Genomic DNA, 15028 nt, shown 5'->3' with positions numbered 1-15028 from the left:
TATATTAGTCATAAGAGGTTTTTAAGAAATGCCGATTTCATTTTGCACACAGTCCACTGAATAATATGATTTTCTGAAGAAAGGTGTCCGGGAGCGCAAAGCGCATGACGACACTGCGTCATGCACATGGTGCCTGCGCAGTAAGTCCCGACCAGGCCGACTGGAAGAGGATCCCAGGGGAGCTTTTTAGGCGAGTTAAGATTTGGGCCCTGGTATCCTTTAACCCTTTACCAGCCAAATAAATTACTTTATTTAGCAGCAGAGCCAAGTTTTTGCTGCCGCTGGTGAAGTGTGCCTTCCCCAGCCTGGAAGGGTATACAGAGTGGGCGGCAGGGGGCTTTTATAGTTACCTGTCCACCATGGTGGCAATGTCACCCCGACATTTCTTCTAGGTCCTGATCACATGATATGATATGACTGGGATCCAGGAGACAGCGTCAGCGTTACAGTGCCACCTGGTGGTGTGTTCTCCCTATGTCTGTGAGGGTTTTCTCCCCAAAACATACAGATAAGTTAATTGGCTTCCCCCTAAATTGGCCCTAGACTATGATACAGACACTACACGATACATACATAGACATATGACTGATAGGGATTAGAGCAGCGATTTTCAATAGAGTTCCCCAGGGATCCTGCTTTCCCCTTCCGTGGGACCAAAATAGTCCCACTTGTTCTCTGATGGGACCGGCAGATCGATTCAATCTGCGGTGCATCATGCCGCTCTCTTACAGGGCAGTTTTCGTGCCCTTCAGTGCTGCGTAAAAAAGCTAACGTGGTGGACATAAGGAGGCAGCGGCAAAGGAGACAGCAGTGAGCGGAGAGGAGACCGGGAGCAAGGCAGTCACCAGGTGAGTATGACTTGCACTGTCATCGTGTGTCAGCACACAGGGTGGCTGATAGGCTGAGGATGCACAGGACTCCGGGGGCTGTGTGTTACTTCTCCCCACACACTGACACCTATTCCTGCCTACCTTTAGGCTTCTTGCACACTGCAAGCGATTCCGATTCAGATTCCGCTTTTTAATCAGTTTTTACCTCCGATTCAGATTCAGATTTGCAGTGTGCAGGGAGCAAACTGCAAATCTGAATCTGAATAGGAAGTAAAAACAGATTAAAAAGCGGAATCTGAATCTGAATTGCTTGCAGTGTGCAAGAGGCCTTACTGGGAACATCTATGTTTGCCTACCTATGGGAACACATATGTCTGGTTACCTTTACTGGGGGCCCCTATTCCTGCCTACCTATACTGGGAACACCTATGTCTGCTCACCTATATTGGGAACACCTATGCCTGGTTACCTATACTGGGGGTCCCTATTCCTGCCTACCTATACTAGGAACACCTATGTCTGCTCACCTATATTGGGAACACCTATGCCTGGTTACGTATACTGGGGGTCCCTATTCCTGCCTACCTATACTGGGAACACCTATGTCTGGTTATCTATACTGGGGGTCCCTTTTCCTGCCTACCTATACTGGGAACACCTATGTCTAGTTACCTATACTGGGGGTCCCTATTCCTGCCTACCTATACTGGGAACACCTATGTCTGGTTACCTGTACTGGGGGACTATTCCTGCTCCCAATACTGGGAACACGTATACCTGGTTACCTATACCGGGGGTCCCTATTCCTGCCTACCTATACTGGGAACACCAATGTCTGGTTACCTGTACTGGGGGTCTATTCCTGCTCCCAATACTGGGAACACGTATGCCTGGTTACCTATACCGGGGGACCCTATTCCTGCCTACCTATACTGGGAACCTCGATGTCTGGTTAACTATACTGGGGGTCCCCTGTTGATTGGTGCAATTTCTATGTGGTATGATTGCCACGTTGCATACAGGGGTGATAAATGCATTTATTATGCGAGTCAATTACTGCATTTGCTATGGCAGTAGATTGGTGCAATTTCTATGTGGGGTGATTGCCACGTTGCATACGGGGGTGATAAATGCATTTATTATGTGAGACGATTACTACATTTGTTATAGTTGCAGATTGGTACAATTTCCAGGTGGGGTGATTGGCGATGTTTCTCGGCATCATTTTCGTGCAGGGGTTCCCTGAGATTTCCACAAAAAAAAAAAAAAATTGTTCTGGGTTCCTCGGCCCAAAAAAGGTTGAGAAAGGCTGGATTAGAGCGTGAGCCCCTCTGAGGGACAGTTAAGTGACAAGACAATATACTCTGTACAGCGCTGCAGAAGATGTTGTATATAAATATTACATAATACAAGCAGGTAACGACATTTCACAAGCATAAATGACATGGAGATTGGATTCTTACTTCATAGCGCTCCGTTACCTCCGAGAGAGGCACAGCCTGAGTGAATATATTGCTGGTATCTTTCTCCTGTAAGAGGTCTAGCGTTTTCCTCAAAAGAATGAGAAAAGGGGTCAGCTGGACCTCCAGAGCCAACTGCTGGACTTTAATCTGCAACAGAGAAAGAGGGGAGAGGTGATCAGCAGGAGGCGGAGGCAGCATGCGCGGGGGCGACGCAAGCTGCGCAGCCACAGTTCACCCTGTACCGTTTCTCTCTTCAGCTTCTCTCGCTTGCGTATCAACTCTACCAGCAGGCGCGCCCGCTCCAGATCGTGCCGGAGCCTCTGCCACGACTTCAGCTGCTCCTTCAGCACCCAGTTCTTGTCTGTTGGGTCTTTCTGTTAAAAGAGAGTTTTATTATACTTAAAGTTTCTCAGAAAGTACAGTTACATTATCTAAAGTGTACCCTTAGTAGCTTCAAAAAGGAAATACTTGCTTAGGAAGAGGGAAGCCTCTGGATCCTGTAGAGGCTTCTCAGGGAGTCTTTCGGCCCCCGTTTCCATACATGCCCCCCTAAAGAATTCTAACAAGGGCATGTGGGAAATCTCAACTCAGCACACAAGTGATTCCCCCCATCAACAGAGCTCTCTGTTGGTGGGGTCTGATCATGTTGTTGTTTTTTTTTTAATTTATATTTATGTCTTTATTTTTTCAATATTTTTTTTTCGCTCTTCCCTCCTCCCTCCCTCCGCCAGCCAATCAGCACGATCGGCTGTGATAGGCTTCAGCCTATCACAGCGGATCGCTTTTGTCCCTCTGGAGGGGACAGCCGAGTGACACGGCTGTCATCTGTACAGCGCTGCCTTAGATCGCAGCGCTGTATGTACTAAATAGACGGAGGTTTCACTAACAGTCTCCTAGCGGCTATCGCCTACCAAGCAGGAGATGTGCGCGCGATCTCCTGCAAAAGCCAGCCCCAGGACTTTACACCGATCAGTGTTAGGCGGTCCTGGGGCTGCCACGGCTAGCGGTTAAAGGACCACTATTGCAAAATATTTAAAAATTTAAAGTACATGTAAACACATACAAATAAGAAGTATGTTTCTTCCAGAGTAAAATGAGCCATAAATGAGTTTTCCCCTATGTTGCTGTCACTTACAGTAGTTAGCAGAAATCTGACAGGTTTTTGCCTAGTCCATCTCTTCATGGGGGAATCTCAGTATATCATTTATTCTTTACAAAAGCACCCCCTGGCAAAAAAAAAAAAAAAAAAATAATATAAAGATGCAGGCTGTCCCCCCCTACCTGTTTGCGCATTATTCTGGGAGTTGGACTGAGCAACTACCATTCATTAAGTGCTTTTGAAAATAAAGAAAACTCTGAGAATACCCCCGTAAGAAGATAGGCTAGTCCAAAACCTGTCAGTTCTGTCAGATTTCTACTACCTACTGTAAGTAACAGCAAAATAGGAGAAAAGTAATTTATAGCACATTGTACTCTGGGAGAAATGTACTTTTTATTTAATGTGTTTTCATGTATTTTAAACTCTTACCATTTTTCACGATAGTGATCTTTTAAAAAGACACTGAAGCGAAAAAAAATTATGATAATGAATTGCATGTGTAGTATGGAAAATTACTAAAATATTAGTAGCAAAAAAATATTCTCATATTTTTATTTTCAGTTATATAGTTGTTTTTTATAACATTGCATCATTCTCTAATATTTGCAGTTTACACACTACTCCGAATTCTAAATGATTTTACAGAGCAGGCTACTGAACCTTTGAACAGTTCTCTGCAGAGAAAAAAAAAAAAAAAAAGATACGACTGACAGTTGAGATAGCAAGCTTCAGAAGACAGAGCTCTCTGCGACTTTGCAAAACAGCCATCGAGCTCCACGACTTTCAAAGATAAGAACTGGAGTTTCTTAAAGAGACTCCGTAACAAAAATTGCATCCTGTTTTTTATCATCCTACAAGTTCAAAAAGCTATTCTAATGTGTTCTGGCTTACTGCAGCACTTTCTACTATGACAGTCTCTGTAATAAATCAATGTATCTTTCCCCTGTCAGACTTGTCAGCCTGTGTCTGGAAGGCTGCCAAGTTCTTCAGTGTTGTGGTTCTGCTATGAACTCCCCCTTCCAGACCCCTCTATGCACACTGCCTGTGTGTTATTTAGAATTAGTGCAGCTTCTCTCTTCTCTCTTATCTTTTACAAGCTGGATAAATCGTCCTCTGAGCTGGCTGGGCTTTCACATACTGAAGAATTACAGACAAGGGCAAAGCTGTTTGCAGGAAGAAACAAGCAGCCTGAAACTTCAGTGCATGAGAGATGCAGGGGGAAAGAAACACACAATGATCTCTTGAGATTCAAAAGGAAGGCTGTATACAGCCTGCTTGTGTATGGATGTATTTTCTATGTGTGGACATACTGTACATCAACCTACTTCCTGTTTTGGTGGCCATTTTGTTTGTTTATAAACAAACTTTTTAAAACTGTTTTAACCACTTTTAATGCGGCGAGGAGCGGCGAAATTGTGTCAGAGGGTAATAGGAGATGTCCCCTAACGCACTGGTATGTTTACTTTTGTGCGATTTTAACAATACAGATTCTCTTTAAAGGGAAGCATAGCTGAAAACAATAAAGAAGTTATACATACCTGGGGCTTCCTCCAGCCCCATACGCGCTGATCGATCCCACGCCGCCATCGTCCTCTGCCCGCAGCTACAAGAACCGGCTCCGCGCTGATCCACCAGTCGGAGCCAGTCTAAGCGTAGCAGAGATGCGCTCTTTGTGTATCTCTGCAGGAGTGTATGGAGAGATACGTAGAGGGCACACTTCTCCTGCGTAGCCGGCTCAGATGATGTCAGCGACGAGAGCCGGTTCTTATAGATGCGGGCAGCGGTGGATGGCGGCGTGGGAGCGATCCGTGCATATGGGGCTGGAGGAAGCCCCAGGTATGTATAACTTCTTTTTCATTTTTTTCATATACAGTGGAGGAAATAATTATTTGACCCCTCACTGATTTTGTAAGTTTGTCCAATGACAAAGAAATTAAAAGTCTCAGAACAGTACAGACTAACCAGCAAGCTCATGGTGACCCAGAACTCATTGGAGTGTGTAAGGGACTACAATGGTCCTAAAAGCCCCCTTACTAAGATCATTTTTGTTTTTCTTAACATCTTAGTAAGGGGGCTTTTAGGACCATTGTAGTCCCTTACACACTCCAATGAGTTCTGGGTCACCATGAGCTTGCTGGTTAGTCTGTACCTCTCGGTTTACAAGCCCTACTCCATAGAGCCAAATTAATCCATGCCATGCACTGATGAGGATCAAACTATCCGAAACAGTCTGTACGCATGTTGGATTATTATGGCTCTGTACAATTTAACAAGCTGACACATCATTGCATTCCAGCGGTTCTGGAGGTGTGTTTAGCTTCTAAGGGTACAATGGTTAATTTGCATATATTCAGCAGTGGTGCCTGGGAGACATCTCGAGCTCACTCCAACCTGAATTATCGCAAATTCTTTCTGTTTTAGGAAAGCACATTTTTGTTTTTCTTAACATCTTAGTAAGGGGGCTTTTAGGACCATTGTAGTCCCTTACACACTCCAATGAGTTCTGGGTCACCATGAGCTTGCTGGTTAGTCTGTACCTCTCGGTTTACAAGCCCTACTCCATAGAGCCAAATTAATCCATGCCATGCACTGATGAGGATCAAACAATCCGAAACAGTCTGTATGCATGTTGGATTATTATGGCTCTGTACAATTTAACAAGCTGACACATCATTGCATTCCAGCGGTTCTGGAGGTGTGTTTAGCTTCTAAGGGTACAATGGTTAATTTGCATATATTCAGCAGTGGTGCCTGGGAGACATCTCGAGCTCACTCCAACCTGAATTATCGCAAATTCTTTCTGTTTTAGGAAAGCACATTTTTGTTTTTCTTAACATCTTAGTAAGGGGGCTTTTAGGACCATTGTAGTCCCTTACACACTCCAATGAGTTCTGGGTCACCATGAGCTTGCTGGTTAGTCTGTACCTCTCGGTTTACAAGCCCTACTCCATAGAGCCAAATTAATCCATGCCATGCACTGATGAGGATCAAACAATCCGAAACAGTCTGTATGCATGTTGGATTATTATGGCTCTGTACAATTTAACAAGCTGACACATCATTGCATTCCAGCGGTTCTGGAGGTGTGTTTAGCTTCTAAGGGTACAATGGTTAATTTGCATATATTCAGCAGTGGTGCCTGGGAGACATCTCGAGCTCACTCCAACCTGAATTATCGCAAATTCTTTCTGTTTTAGGAAAGCACATTTTTGTAAGTCTCAGAACAGTATCATTTCAATGGTAGGTTTATTTTAAAAGTGGCAGATAGCACATCAAAAGGAAAATTGAAAAAATAACCTTAAATAAAAGATAGCAACTGATTTGCATTTCATTGAGTGAAATAAGTTTTTGAACCCCTACCAACCATTAAGTTCTGGCTCCCACAGAGTGGTTAGAAACTTCTACTCAATTAGTCACCCTCATTAAGGACACCTGTCTTAACTAGTCACCTGTATAAAAGACACCTGTCCACAGAATCAATCAATCAAGCAGACTCCAAACTCTCCAACATGGGAAAGACCAAAGAGCTGTCCAAGGATGTCAGAGACAAAATTGTAGACATGCACAAGGCTGGAATGGGCTACAAAACCATTAGCAAGAAGCTGGGAGAGAAAGTGACAACTGTTGGTGCGATTGTTCGAAAATGGAAGGAGCACAAAATGACCATCAATCGACCTCGCTCTGGGGCTCCACGCAAGATCTCACCTCGTGGGGTGTCAATGGTTCTGAGAAAGGTGAAAAAGCATCCTAGAACTACACGGGAGGAGTTAGTGAATGACCTCAAATTAGCAGGGACCACAGTCACCAAGAAAACCATTGGAAACACATTACACCGCAATGGATTAAAATCCTGCAGGGCTCGCAAGGTCCCCCTGCTCAAGAAGGCACATGTGCAGGCCCGTCTGAAGTTTGCCAATGAACACCTGAATGATTCTGTGAGTGACTGGGAGAAGGTGCTGTGGTCTGATGAGACCAAAATAGAGCTCTTTGGCATTAACTCAACTCGCTGTGTTTGGAGGAAGAAAAATGCTGCCTATGACCCCCAAAACACCGTCCCCACCGTCAAGCATGGGGGTGGAAACATTTTGCTTTGGGGGTGTTTTTCTGCTAAGGGCACAGGACAACTTAATCGCATTAACGGGAAAATGGACGGAGCCATGTATCGTGAAATCCTGAACGACAACCTCCTTCCCTCTGCCAGGAAACTGAAAATGGGTCGTGGATGGGTGTTCCAGCACATCAATGACCCAAAACATACAGCAAAGGCAACAAAGGAGTGGCTCAAGAAGAAGCACATTAAGGTCATGGAGTGGCCTAGTCAGTCTCCGGACCTTAATCCAATAGAAAACCTATGGAGGGAGCTCAAGCTCAGAGTTGCACAGAGACAGCCTCGAAACCTTAGGGATTTAGAGATGATCTGCAAAGAGGAGTGGACCAACATTCCTCCTAAAATGTGTGCAAACTTGGTCATCAATTACAAGAAACGTTTTACCTCTGTGTTTGCAAACAAGGGTTTTTCCACTAAGTATTAAGTCTTTTATTGTTAGAGGGTTCAAAAACGTATTTCACTCAATGAAATGCAAATCAGTTGCTATCTTTTATTTAAGGTTATTTTTTCGATTTTCCTTTTGATGTGCTATCTGCCACTGTTAAAATAAACCTACCATTGAAATGATACTGTTCTGAGACTTTTCATTTCTTTGTCATTGGACAAACTTACAAAATCAGTGAGGGGTCAAATAATTATTTCCTCCACTGTATAGTTCATCTGTGATTCCCTTTAACTCTTCCTGTACTGCAAACAATATTAGACTTATTACTGGGAGGGAGCGCCTTCTCCCTCTCAGTAATATCCCACACCATGGGTATGTTGGTTTCTTGGAACCCTTACACCCCTTTTTCTTTTCCTGGAGAGCGACCTACATTGACGAAGAATATAGAACCCGAGTGAAGACGGGCTTTCCTCACCAGCCGTTACACTGTGGTTGCTGGTCTTGCAACCTATTCTTGTGAGTATTCTGCACATACGGTTGTTGAGTGTCCCATACCCTCAACATGCTACACTATCAGGGGCTCCTGGTATCCCTGTCTCTTTTTTTGTCTCCTTTGGAAGGTCCTCAGACTCCATTGGTACCACAACCTCTAATATTAGACTCTGCTCCTAATGTTGTATTTCTTAGCTGTACTACACATACAAATCATTATATCATTTTTTTTTTACTTCAATGTCTCTTTAACCTCCCTGGCGTTCTGAAACATTGCGGCGCACAGCCGCGGGTGGGTTTTTTGAAGGAATTTTTTTTTTCACATGTAGCTAGCCTATCGCTAGCTTCATGCTTCCCCCCTCCCTGCGGCGTCCTCCCGTACCCTCCGAACGCTGCCGGCGCTATTACGCAAATCGGCCCACCAGGGCCTGAGCGGTGCACAGCGGCGCTACTGGACGAGCTCAGCTCGTCTGTAACGCTAAGGAGGTTAAAGAGAACCCGTACCCAAGAACTGAACGTCATCCCAATCAGTAGTGGATATCCCCTTTTACAAGAGAAATCTTTTCTTTTTCACAAACGGATCAGCGCTGTATGACTGATATTGTGGTGAAACCCCTCCCACAAGAGACTCTGTGGACCATGTTCCTGGCAGTTTGTTACTTTGTGGGAAATAGCTGTTTACAGCTGCTTCCAACTGCCAAAAAAGCAAGCAGCAGCTAAATCACCTGCCAGCAGTAAAAATGTCACCATGTGATAAATGTCAGAATGTAAATTAGGGATTTAAAAGCTATTACAATAGGCAAACACTGACAATCATTTATACACAATTATTGTAAAAAGGAAGCACTTTTTTATTACATTATTTTCATTTCAGTGTCTCTAAGCATAAGCTTGAATGGCTGCGCCTGCTCAGTTAGCTGATTGTGCAGGAGCAGCTCCGTGCTACTGATCAGATGCGGCCATTCTCGTGCTTGAATAAGACCGTGGCCCAGATCCTCTGCAGGGTCCCAGCAAGCAGCAGGAGGACCCGGGAAGCCTCTATAGGATCCATAAACTTCCCTTTTAGGCATTTCCTTTTCACTGTACGCCTCAACTCGGGTTTACTGTAAAGCCCATTTCCAGGCACAGATCTAAAAGTACTGAATCATCAGCATTTATACTTACCTGGAGCTTCCTCCAGCCCCCTGTAGGCCGTGCTTCCGGGCAGTTCCTTCCCCTGCAGTCTTCTCTAGTAAAATCCCCAGTCATGCTTCATCCCGTTCTGCTCCTACGCAGCAGAATACTACTGGCTACGAAAGCACGACCAATGACTTGTGCAGCCAGGGCAATGCATGCAGCTGGCTGAGGGTGAGCAGAGCAGCCTGGGAGGAAGGCGAGGAAGCCCACTGCTTACAGGGGGCCCGGAAGAAACACCAAGTAACTATTAATTAATTACCTTTCAGGTTTCCTTTAAATGCAAATGAACACATGAAGAGAAAGCTCTAATCCCTGACTTTGTGTGCGAATACCGCTGAGGACAGCATGTAGATAAATCATAATTCATTGTTAAAGCCTCCTTATAATCACCTGAAGTGTTTGGTCTCCAATCTCCTCGTTTGTTTGAGAGATTGCCCCCTGGGGAACAGAGGTCTCATCAGACAGAGGTATTCTCCACTTCATGTCCTATCGGGAGGAGAAAGGCTTTTATTTAGCGGTTATCATGAGAAGTACTTACCCATCTGTAATAGAAGTTTTAATGAATTTCAAGATCTCTAGATACAGTCAATAACACTACACTTATACGGTAAGGGTAATTGCTTTATAAACCCACAGAAGCATGTGCACTGCTAACAGAAAGCTTGAGCTTCTTCCTGTATCTACTGACGGTACTAGGACTGGTTCATTATCGGTCGATCAGATCCGTTTTCACTCTGCTTCTGTTCAGTTTCCCCATATTCCCCCCCCCCCCCCCCCCCCCCCCACAAGTGGATTTTGCCTCTTAGAACAGTCAGTTCCTTCACTAGTGTGAAGAAACATTCCGTTTTCTCATTGCCCCCAATGCAGCGCTTCAGCTTCCTGTTCCATTCCTGCTGGGCTTCGCAGTCCGGAAAAATTGATGCAGCAGGAAACTTGTGGCCCGTTCAGCGGATCACGTTGAACAGATACATAGGTTTACATTGGATCCATTCGCATCAGTTCCGGAACGGACAGTTTTTTAGCACTAATGTGAACCAGGCCTAAAGGTGTGACCCTCTGTCCTCGGTCTTGTACAGTAAACATTCTGTGTGGCACCTATTCAATGCATGGCCAGATGGACCATTAGATAAAGCCCTATTAATGAATCTGACCAGAGAAGGATGTACTGCCTGACCAAACATTTCCATGAAATCTACTGAAAATTGCCGAAGCGCCGCTGCTTGCCGGGCCTCTCCCAAGTGTATGTGCGCCCGTTCCACCCCCCGAGTTAAAGGCTCACCCCTCCGCTGGCGGGACTGCTGACCTCCTCCGGTGCTGCCGTGTTTCCCCTAAAGTAAGACATCCCCTGAGAACAAAACCTAGCAGGAATTTCAAGAATGCTTGAAATGTAAGACATCCTCCGAATTTAAGCCCTAGCTAGGCAGCATCCCACATGACACCAGCAAGTTACGCTCAATACAAAGCCTGGATACAGGAGAGCAGCATTATAATGTGAGTTCTACACAGTCCTGTATATGTGTCAGGTAATTTGTGTTTTTGTTGGAGCCAGCCCTCCTGATCTGTTGTGATAAGCATCAACAGCACTTCCCAGGACACACAGCTTAACCTATCATAGCTCTGGGGAGCCTGACAGAGCTCTCTGCCTGCAAGAAATAGACTCTTAAAGGAAAACTTAAGTGTCCTAAAAAAAAATGACTTGTACTCACCCGGGGCTCCCTTCAGCCCCCTGCAGCTGAACGGTGCCCTCGCCGTGTCTCTCCGATGCAGCTGGACTCGCCGGCGGCCACTTCCGGTTTGGCCGTCACCGGCCGACAGGCTGGGAACGCGGCTCATTAGCCGCGTTCCAGCCGCAATAGCATTAAAGAAGGCGCTATTGCCAGTGACGGCCAAAAAGGAAGTGGCCGCCGGCGAGTCCAGCTGCATCGGAGAGACACAGCGAGGGCACCATTCAGCTGCAGGGGGCTGAGGGGAGCCCCGGGTGAGTACAAGTCATTTTTTTTTAGGACACTTAAGTATTCCTTTAATTACATGATCAGCAGAACTAACTTCTTGTAATTGAGAGTCAATATCTGCAAACCACAAGCTCTGTGTATGTTGCACATGGCATACACTATGTAAATTTTGTATAGGAAAACTACTGCCCAAAAATAAGACACCCTCTGAAAATAAGCCCTAGCACATCTTTTAGAGCAAATATTAATACAAGACAGTGTCTTATTTTCGGGGAAACACGGTATAAGTACACCCATACCATGTGACACTGTGCATAGTGACATCACAACATGTATCCGTATCGCGTGGAACAAGCAATTGTGGACACAGGAGGATTGACGCAGGATGCACTATTTATTACAATCAGGCTGATACTATCCTGCAGCTCTGGCCTGGTACACACCATGCAATTTCCTGTCACATAGATGGGGTGAATCGGTTATTTCTGACAGGTCCTATCTGATTTCCAATCATTTTTCTGATCGATTTCATATAGAAAAAAAATCAGAAAATTGGTCAGACGAATGACTGGAAATTAGTGACCGGAAATAATCGGTTCGACCTGAAATCGGACAGGAAATTGCATGCTGTGTACCAGGCATAAGTGCAGGTGTTTACATTAGCTAACCTGTTGCATTGTTTTATCTGCTTAAAGGGAAGGTCTGAGCAGATAAAAAAAAATAATAATAATAATAATCTACTTGCCTGGTGCTACCTCCAGCCCCTGGCACCCGTCCTGAGCCCTCGCCAAGCTCTGCTCCCAGCCGGTCCATCTGCAACAAAGTGAACCCCGGGCCACTGGTGGGGGATCAGAGCTGCGGTGAGGGCTCAGGACAGCTGCCAGGGGCTGGAGAAGCCCCAGGTAAGTAGTTCCCTTTAACTGTTACAACTATTAATTAGTCATGTTATTGTTTTCATAGCCACTTGTTACTTGAGGGCAGTGTGAGACAATAACAGATGACTTCTGTTTCCAGTTTGTATATTCTCTGCTAGGAGGGAGACATCAAAGCATTCCAAAAATTTACAGCACAGCCAGTTCTGCGAGCTGAGGTCAAAAATTAGGCTGGCAGAAACTTATTCGGCTGGCAGAAACTTATTCCTGTCACCAAAATGGCTATGCAGAAAGGTTCAAAAGCAAAACTATCATCACTTTCCTAATTCAAATCCTCTCTCTGTTATTTGTACTCACTAGTGATTTTTGTTTTATTTCAGTGATTTCGAGTTTACTGCTATGAGGCCCTGCTGTTGTTGCTGCACTCTGAACTATGCAGGCGGCAACAACTAGCAAAAGAGGTTAATAAAATGAATATACGGTATGCTTAGGAAAACACAGAGCTGCTAATGGGTCCTATCTACATATTTCACCACTGAACACAGAGATCTGACCTTGGGAAAACCATTAATTGCTGCATCTCCAAATATGGACACGCCGAATTCTGCTATAAAAAGAGCTCATCAGTGTTGCTCTGGGGAAGATGAACCCCTGCTGACCTTCATAGACTTACAAATAGAGGAAATGTGGGCATTTCAGCTGATTCTGACCCCCCCCCCACCCTCCAAGAAAAAAAATCTGAAATCCAGTCACACCATCAGCATTTCAGTGCAGCAAAGGCAGAACGCTGCTCTTTCACCAACCTCCCCGCTCCATGTGCCGTTATCTGACCTGTTCATTGTTCCTTTGAGACTGCAAGTGCGTCTGCAGGCGGCGCAACAAGGGGACACCATTCCGCGACTGTCTCTTTAACGTCCAGTAGCTGTGTAACCGCTGCATAAACTGGCTCTTCCTCTGGATGGTCAAGCAGTTGGTGATCTTACTGAGCCTGGAAAGAGACGGAGAATAGATAAACTGATCACATATAAATGCAGCAGCGGTTTTGCATAGTACACACTTCCTGCATCTGCCGAAGGGCAAGACAAAGCGCAAGGGCTCATTTACACTACATGTGATTCCGATACTGGATGCAATTAAAAAAAAAAAAAAAGTCCTGCACGCTAGGCCCGAAAGATAAATTGAATTTAAACTGAAATCGCGATCACCAAGATCACGATTTCGGAATCGTCAAAGCAGCGATTTCTGTGATGATGTCATTTTTGCATGGGGAAAGTTTAACCACTTCAGCTTTCAGTCGTTTTCACTTTATGCATCCGAGCAATTATCACCTCCCATTCATTAGCCTATAACTTTATCACTACTTATCACAATGAACTGATCTATATCTTGTTTTTTCCGCCACTAATTAGGCTTTTTTTGGGTGGCACATTTCGCTAAGAGCCACTTTACTGTAATTGTATTTTAACAGGAAGAATAAGAAAAAAAAAAACTGAAAAAAATTCATTATTTCTCAGTTTTCGGCCATTATAGTTTGAAAATAATACATGCCTCCATAATTAAAACCAACATATTGTATTTGCCTAATAGTCCCGGGTATTACACCGTTTAAATTATGTCCCTATCACAATGTGAGGTGACAATATTTTATTTGGAAATAAAAGTGCATTTTTTTCCGTTTTGCATCCATCACTATTTACAAGCTTATAATTTAAAAAAAATTGAAATATTTCATCTTTACATTGATATTTAAAAAGTTTAGACCCTTAGGTAAATATTTACTTTTTTTATTGTATTGTTTTTTGTTATTAAACATTTTATTTGGGTATTTTTGGGAGGGTGGGATGTAAATAGTAATTTTTAATGTAAATATGTGATTTTTTTATTTTTTTTACATGTAGATGTAGTTTTACTTTTTGGCCACAAGATGGCAACCTTGAGTTTGTTTACATGACCTCACTCTAAGTGTAACATGTAAGCTTAGAGCAGCCTTTCTCAACCTTTTTACCCTAGAGGAACCCTGCAAATAACTTTTGGATCGCAAGGAACCCCTGCAAACAATTTTTTGATCTCGAGGAACCCCTGCATTTATTTTGCAGAAAGCATTGTCTTTAAAAGTATATGTAGCTGTTTATTTCACTACTCCCTATTACACTGCCACTCATTATACTGTCTCCTGAGCCCCCAATTTAGTGCTTCTTGTTACAGTACCACTTATTATAGTGTGCTCTATTATACTTCCCCCACGATGGGGAAAATGCCAAGGAACCCCTGCAGAGTGCTCAAGGAACCCTGGGGTTCCAGGGAACCCTGGTCGAGAAAGCCTGACTTAGAGGGACGTAGCGGGACGTAAGAGGCAGAAAAAGCGAGGCTTCTGAGAGAAGCAGTCGCTTCTTCTGCTGGGGAGAGGAATCAATCATCGGGTACCGTGTCCCGATTGATTCCTGGGCTAACTATCCGCGGCCGATCGCACGCGTGCACGCGTGATTGGCCGCGGGAGCGCACATGGCCTTCTGGACGTAGCTTCTACGTTCAGAAGGCTTAAATGGTTAAAGAAGCGGCTTCAAACTTACCCCAAGTCCGGGCGCGTATTGCCTGCAGCATCAGCAGTGTTGGATATACCTTCCGCACGTCCAACAATGTCCTCTCTTGCT

General features: G+C 44.5%; 1 protein-coding gene across 3 annotated transcripts in view; it reads right to left on the bottom strand.

Annotated features, from left to right (window-relative positions):
* BRPF1 (bromodomain and PHD finger containing 1) overlaps positions 1–15028 on the bottom strand; it is an 87383-nt gene that overhangs the window by 48749 nt on the left and 23606 nt on the right. For all 3 annotated transcript variants that reach the window (XM_068252566.1, XM_068252564.1, XM_068252567.1), the window contains exons 4-7: positions 13209–13365; positions 9944–10039; positions 2536–2667; positions 2294–2440 (exon numbers count right to left, since the gene is read on the bottom strand). In XM_068252566.1, the coding sequence (XP_068108667.1) occupies positions 2294–2440; positions 2536–2667; positions 9944–10039; positions 13209–13365 (532 nt within the window). The remainder of the gene's footprint in view (positions 1–2293; positions 2441–2535; positions 2668–9943; positions 10040–13208; positions 13366–15028) is intronic.

The sequence above is a fragment of the Hyperolius riggenbachi genome, chromosome 9 (assembly GCF_040937935.1).
Source record: "Hyperolius riggenbachi isolate aHypRig1 chromosome 9, aHypRig1.pri, whole genome shotgun sequence".
Classification (NCBI taxonomy): domain Eukaryota; kingdom Metazoa; phylum Chordata; class Amphibia; order Anura; family Hyperoliidae; genus Hyperolius; species Hyperolius riggenbachi.
Note: the sequence above shows the minus strand (reverse complement) of the source record. Positions and strands in the feature narration are given on the sequence as shown.